This window comes from Pseudophryne corroboree, chromosome 6 (assembly GCF_028390025.1).
Source record: "Pseudophryne corroboree isolate aPseCor3 chromosome 6, aPseCor3.hap2, whole genome shotgun sequence".
In the NCBI taxonomy this organism is placed as follows: Eukaryota; Metazoa; Chordata; class Amphibia; order Anura; family Myobatrachidae; genus Pseudophryne; species Pseudophryne corroboree.
In genome coordinates this window covers 28890907-28898336 of record NC_086449.1, presented here as the reverse complement: position 1 = coordinate 28898336, position 7430 = coordinate 28890907, and the positions used below count along the sequence as shown (strand labels likewise).

The 7430-nt window shown below is 45.0% G+C and overlaps 1 protein-coding gene across 1 annotated transcript; it reads right to left on the bottom strand.

Moving 5' to 3' along the window:
• Positions 1–3084: 3084 nt before the first annotated feature.
• Positions 3085–5862, bottom strand: LOC134934780 (protein mono-ADP-ribosyltransferase TIPARP-like). Its single transcript, XM_063930137.1, has 3 exons — positions 5680–5862; positions 4557–4841; positions 3085–4414 (listed from the first exon to the last, which is right to left on the bottom strand). Exons 1-3 carry the CDS (start codon positions 5769–5771, stop codon positions 3991–3993), a joined length of 801 nt encoding a protein of 266 aa, XP_063786207.1. The 5' UTR covers positions 5772–5862; the 3' UTR covers positions 3085–3990.
• Positions 5863–7430: the final 1568 nt, after the last annotated feature.

Genomic DNA, 7430 nt, shown 5'->3' with positions numbered 1-7430 from the left:
GCTGTGGCGGCTGTACAGCACACTGCATCCTACTGCTGGTCGGAAGTGAGGAAGGGTAACTCCCGCACACAGACCGGTGTAGCATACTGGAAAAAGGGAGAAATATAAATAGCAAGAGAGGGAGAAAAGGAGAAAGAAGAGAACAGAAAGGGACCATTGGGCTGGGATCGACGCAAACAGGGATGGGACATTTTGGGAGGCTAACCAAGGATACCGTATTTTCTCACATGATTTGGAGGCGTTTTTAATAATAGAAGTCATATATTGCATCTGGTATATGTACCATATGCGGGATACCATAGCCTGCAGATACGGGGGAGCAAGGAGCTTCCAATCTCTGCTACCTGGCAGGTCATCTCGGAACCAATATGACGCACCCATTTATTTTGATATTGAGACAGCGAGGGGATTCCCAAGAGGAGTGAGTATACGCAATAGGAGAGCAATGGCCCCTTGACGAATTCTTACAGCTAAATGTGATAGCCTGCAAGAAGCAGCAAGTGTGGGAATTTCGGTGAAATATGTTTAAAAACACAAAATAACACCCCAAGTCGACATTTTTGCGTCAATCTTTTTCATGTTGACCTTTTGACATGTCAACTTTTCGACTGTTGACCCTATGGTGTTGACATAATGACTGTCAGCCTTTATAATGTCTATATTCTGTATCATATCCCTTCAGTCTGATCTTTTTGGCCTGTGATGGAGAATAATGTGTCAGAATACTGTCGCTCATGCAGCAGTTGTGTTCTGAGAAAGACCCTACCTACTGTATGCGTACTGCCCCGCTGACAAGACCTTCTAGTGGGGGCCTCTGGATTTAGTTTGCATGGATTTCTTGTCTCTGGATGGAGGCTCGGGACAGGTCAGCAATATTTTAGTGGTCACAAATGATTTAATTCGGTATGCCCAGGCCTACCTTACACAAATCAATGGACATAGATCTAAATTAATGTTGAGTTCCCAGGGGTGAAACGCACGTTTACTAACATTGAACATTTTTTTATAACAAAAACACCTGTTAGCAGATGTGTGTTTTAGCCCCTGAAACCCAACATCGATTGAGATCATTAAGAAATCAATGAAAATCGACCTTTAGTAAATATACCCCTATTGCCCCTAGTGACAGGGTACTAGTGAAACTGTTAGGACTACCCCAAAAAAATAAGATACTATGCAACGGCTGGAAGTCTGAGCTTTACGCAGTTGTTGAGAAACTCCGAGGGATTCCAGCTCATAAAGGAAGACCGGACACGTCAGTCCTGTAAAGACTTGTGAGGTTTCCACAACTGGAGAGTGACGTGGAGGAGGAGAACTGTGGTCAAGATTTTGAAGATACAGACAAGCTACTGTATTTACTAAGGTGTAAGTTTTTTAGAAGTGGAGATATTCCACATAACAATCAATCAGATTCCACTTAGCATTTATCTAGCTACTTCTAGAAGATAATAGTAAGAATCTGGTTGGTTGCTATGGGCAACATCGCCACTTCTAAAAAAAAAACCCTCACACCTTAGTAAATATATCCCATACTCTTTTACTCACCATCCAAAACCCAACTTTTTACTCAAGTCCCCACTATTGCCTGCCGATCCTGATCGCATTTATGACTCAGAATGAGATTGGTTGCCATCTTTATTGCTCAATGTGAGAGAGTCACCCCTACAATTGGGGAGGGCAGGCATTCATCAGTTGGAGGAGAGAGGGGGCAAAATCAGTCACAGACCCACCCACCGAACTACCCAATGACCGGAGCCAGCATCCACAGCCGGTACGTCACTGAATATAAATGGCAATCCGGATGATAAGTCAACAGTAATTAGGCCAACAGTCAGTAGGTCAACCTTATATGGCCGATATACATTAGGTTGACAAGTACAAAAGATCGACATGACATTGGTCGACACACATATGGTCAACACAAGTTTTTGGGGGATTTATTATTAAATGTTTTCAACTTTTTTCACCATTTACCATCTACATAGACTACAGTTTGGAATAGTAACCTGTGCCGAGTGCAGCTGAGTGAGGAACCTTGCCGAAGCATGGCAAGCGAAGCGAGACACTAATTGGGATCACATGTACTTTAACATACAAAATGACACCCAAAAAAAAAAATCGAGTCGACCATTTCTATGTCGACCTTCTGACCCAGTCGACCACTTGTACCTATCACATGTCGACATATTGACCCTGTTGAATGTTGACGTATTGACTATCAACCTAACTCTGATCGACCCATTGATCACAACCATTAAAATGCAATCGCAGTCTAAGTCCTGGTAGGGAGGGGGCGGAGACGGGGTATAGTCGTGGCATTTTGGGGGCATCATAACGGCGTTGGGGGGGGGGGGCGGTCCAGACAATGGGGGCTTGTCTGCATCATTTGCGGGGCAGGACTTGTGACCCACAATATGGCGGGCTGGCGACTGCTAGGCTCCAAAGGCAGGGGGCTACCCTTAAGATGCATCGCTGTTTAGCGAAGTACTCAAGTTTTAGCAGGGGGAAGGACGCGGCATGCGGGGCGGCCGTGCTAGAGAAAGGAGTTGTAGTTTAGCGATTTCTCACAAAACTAAAACTCATGCTGAATCGGGCCCAATATCTGCTGTACTCATCTCATGGAAACGTGAACATTTTCCTATTTAATACAGGTGTGGCACTTCTTTAATGTCTCATTTTATCGCTCTTCTCCGTTTTTTTTGAAAACATGTTTATTAGAAAAGTCACACAAAGAATAACAACAACACACAATAAGATTGTTACAGATAGCAAAAGAGAACACACAGGAGATGCGCCAACCAGCATTAGAAAAGTGAAAACAGCTTAAATACAATACCACACGGATGTACAGAACACATGGAGAATAAAGAATGTAAAGTATCACAATCAATGATTATAATTATGTGTGTGTGTATGTGGGGGGAAGGGGGGAGCAGAGGTATGTCGCCAGGATGACACAAGGGGGCGTGGCCATGCCCCCTCTGGAATTTTTTGAAAAAATAATATGAGCGGTGCTGATCAGCAACTGACATGGGCCATATGCTGTGACCACTCCAGCAAGGCCAGGCCTAGATTAGTAGTACCCACCGCCTCCCCCTCTCAGCTACCTTGAAGATAAATGGCTGTAATTAATTAACCTAGATATCAAAGCAAAGTGCAACAATGCAGGATTGTGTCTGTATGATCCCAGCCATGCCCAACAAGATGAAATAACCCTCTCATTCCATGTGTCTCTACAATATTTAAAGTATCACAATCAATGATTATAATTATGTGTGTGTGTATGTGGGGGGAAGGGGGGAGCAGAGGTATGTCGCCAGGATGACACAAGGGGGCGTGGCCATGCCCCCTCTGGAATTTTTTGAAAAAATAATATGAGCGGTGCTGATCAGCAACTGACATGGGCCATATGCTGCGACCACTCCAGCAAGGCCAGGCCTAGATTAGTAGTACCCACCGCCTCCCCCTCTCAGTTACCTTGAAGATAAATGGCTGTAATTAATTAACCTAGATATCAAAGCAAAGTGCAACAATGCAGGATTGTGTCTGTATGATCCCAGCCATGCCCAACAAGATGAAATAACCCTCTCATTCCATGTGTCTCTACAATATTTCTCCAATTTCTCCACCAAATTAGTTTTTTTGTGCTTCATGATCCACCCCAACCGCACCACACAACCGAGTGACTGACCGCCATCATTTCAGCTCTATGCATGGACGGTAAATTCTACAAAAGGCTAATTTGCAAACACGGTGCACAACAGTATTGGAATATTTGTCCTAGGCACTTGTGGACTGCTCACAATATACATAGCTTCATCCATTGCAGATAAAGAGAAAGAGACAGAATGATAGTGACAGATGCCATTCGGCTGCAGGACGCTACATGTCTGATATGGTTATTGTAGGAAAGTATCCTGCAATGTATAAATGTACAAAAATGGAACAGCAATAGGAACAAGAGTCCCTAATCCAGTAGAACCAAGACCTTCACATACTTTGATATTGGATGAGAAAGTAAGGGTAGAACTGGTCATTATCGAACACAACAAATACGTCTGGGTTTTGGAATTGGTTCACACAAGAGTCATAGAGGAGACTTGCGGGGTCCTTGGCGCTTATTGGTGGTGGACGAACATACGAAGGTTGGCCCACAGTAGGACGTCCCAGTAGCACCTTGGCGAGGAACATGAAGCGGTAGCCATCTGCATTGGCATGAGAATAGTGATGAGAATAGCAGGCGTCCCTGGCGAAGTAGCTGCCTTTACCATACGCAGTGACACGGAACACACGGTTGTCAAAGTTCTGCTTACAGATGGCCTCTACATTGACTGCCTTTGTGCCGTGGAAAAGATGTCGCTCCAAAGTGCTTTTCCCTGTGCCGCCAGGACTCCGAGACATATACGCTCTCTTCCTGTAACAAATAACCACAAATGTCATTTACATTTCGTCTAATGGCAAGATGATGTAAGTGTAAGCAGGCAGGCTATTGGCGGTCTCATTCCCAGGCCTCTGGCCAATATCAACGCAAATATTGCTAAAGCCGTCAATCTCACCTGAAATATTTCTCCCACTGGAAGTAGTTCTGTACCCGGGAGATCTGGTGGATGATATATTGGTGCTCCGGCATCGTCTTGTGGAAGTAACTGCACACAGCCGGGTATTCTCTGTCCGCACATGTCAGCGGGATCTCCTCGTAAATGAGTGAGGTGTCCGTTATCTGCCAGGATTCGGGGTACACACTTCCAACGGTCGTGTGCTTGTTAGACTGTGCGGCTGAGTTTGGAGAACGGAGTTGATATACGGAGGGTGTAGTTGTATTGGCGCAACTGGAGAGTGTCCTAAATCAGGCAAAAAAAAAGCAGCTATTTAATATCAGTCACTGTCAGTCATTTCCATCCACATTTCCCCTTCTATTTTGGTGACATGAATTTTGAGCAGCCTTGAAACACTAGATTTACTGGCTGATAGAATCAGCAATATCTGGAACAGTCAGAGATGTGTGCTTTCTCTCTGCCCCCCACATTTACATAAAAAAGCATACTGTTACAATTTATGTGCACGCCTTTGTAGTTTCATGGAGACTTGGCTGCATAGACATTGAAGGACTATAGGCAGAGCCAGATTTAGACCTCATGGGGCCCTAGGCAGGATAACTTTGCTTTGGGACCTAATTCCCCCACATGACACCTGACATAGGTCGACTTGGAAAATGTCGACATGGAAAAAGGTCGATATGAGTTTTTAATTGGGTTTTTTTTTTTAGTCGTTTTCTTTGTAAAGTGACCAGGTACCCGCAAATAGTGCACCGTGTCCCCTCACATGGCGAGCGAATGCAAGGTGCCTTTCCCAATCGTAGTCCACGTGGATCGTAAAGTATGAAAAAGTAAAAACATTTTTAAAAAAAATGTGAAAAACTCATGACGACCGTTTCATATGTCGACCTTTGCCATGTCGACCTAGTGACCATTTTGACCTAATGCATGTCCACCAATAGTGGTGGGCCTAATGAGTTTCGACCTAAGTGCTGTTGACCTAAAGACCGGATACCCTTTTTTGGATGCGGGTAACAAATTTTCAACAGAATTTTTTTCAGTCTGGTGTGTAATTTGTTTTACCAGTGTTTCTAGAATCAGGTCTACCTCCGTACACCCCCGTGCCCCCTTCCTCCTTTCTCACCAGAGCTTTGATGTCAGTGAGGCAGAAGATCTGAATACCGGTCGTTTCCTCATCCTCCTCTTGGTTCCAGTATCAAGGTTTGTTTGCATCATGTTCACCAGACGAAGAGAGTAGGTGTACCTGCAGCTCTTACAGAACACCTCTTCACGATTGTCTATCAGTCCCTCTTCTATGCACTTCGCAAAGTCCTACATGAGGCAAGAAAGGATGGATAAGAACAAATGACCCAGTAATAGTATAGAAGGAGACCAGAACTCCACCAGTTCAGAGCAAGATGTAAGCGGCTGTATGGAGAGGTGACCTCCACATGTTTATGTCATTTCCCTATTCTATGCAAAATGTGATCCTGATTTTAATGCAGCAAAAAGCGTCTGGTATAAATAGACTCTTCCTGCAAGCATGTGTGATCCTCAGGACACAGTATTAGATCACTCTGCAACATCATCTCTCGGCTGAGTGACCCTGAGGCCAAGCAAGCCGGCATCCTCAGCTGCTACCAAGAGGCCAGGAAATATCTGTGTTTCGACAGGCTTGACAAGGCTTAGAGTGAAACGTGCGTTGGTTACCTGCACACATTAGGGATCCACTCTGTTATATAATGTTGACTTATTGAATACATACTGTATATGAGAAAAATGAAATCTGAATTGCAGGGTAAAAATAAAGCAGCCAGTATTTACGCTACACAGAAACAAAATAACACACCCAAATCTAACTCTCTCTGCACATGTTACATCTGCCCCACCTGCAGTGCAGCATGGTTTTGCCCAATTGATAACTTTTTTTGTTTGTTAACAACTCTGGATAACCCCCTATGTGCACTGCCTGTAAGGAACATAATAAACGAATTGCTAGCAATACTTGCATGCATGGTAAAAGCAGGATTCAAAATAGAATCCAATCTTAAAACAGTTTTTAGGGTTATTGGCTAAGGGCCTAATTCAGACCTGAGCGCACTGCTGCGATCAGATAGTCGTCGCCTACAGGGGAGTGTATTTTCGCTGTGCAAGTGTACGACCGCATGTGTAGCAGAGCTGTACAAACAGATCTTGTGCAGTCTCTGTGCAGCCCAGGACTTACTCAGCCGCTGCGATCACATCAGCCTGTCCGGGACCGGAATTGACACCCGCCCAGCAAACGCCTGGACACGCCTGCGTTTTTCCAACCACTCCCTGAAAACGGTCAGTTGCCACCCACAAACGCCCTCTTCCTGTCAATATCCTTGTGATCGCCCGTGTGAATGGATTCTTTGCACAAACCCATCGCTGAGCGGCGATCCGCTTTGTACCCATGCGACGCACCTGTGCATTGCGGTGCATATGCATGCGCAGTTTAGACCTGATCACCCGCTGTGCGAAAAAGCAGCCTAGCGATCAGGTCTGAATTGCCCCCTAACTCATTTAATTAAGGATAAAGATGGAATTCATAGTATTTACTGGCCTGAATCCAGCTGTCAAGATCCTTAAAGGGACATCCAGCCCACCAGAATTTTGGCAGCAGGGCGAGTGCCAGAGGCAGAACTCTGGGAGGCAACGGAGTCATCTGCCGCCGGGCTCCTGCTCTGAAGGGGGGCACCTCTCCTCCCATTCTGTGACACCATTGAATTAAGTTAATTGATAGCTGTTGCTGTCTTTTCAGTGGCCGACTTCCTCACTGGTCCCTGCACCTTACAAATCACACCCTCTTTATTATACTGTAGATACACATTTTACAAGTATCACACCCAGGATTAGAACCCACAACTTATTACA

Bases quoted from the DNA above. Each gene is read 5' to 3' on its own strand.
- LOC134934780 (XM_063930137.1), bottom strand. From the start codon at position 5,771: ATGATGCAAACAAACCTTGATACTGGAACCAAGAGGAGGATGAGGAAA. The intron at 4,842-5,679 runs GTGAGAAAGGAG...TGCCTGATTTAG, and splicing joins TCACTGACATCAAAGCTCTG to GACACTCTCCAGTTGCGCCA. The intron at 4,415-4,556 runs GTGAGATTGACG...TATTTGTTACAG, and splicing joins CAGTGGGAGAAATATTTCAG to GAAGAGAGCGTATATGTCTC.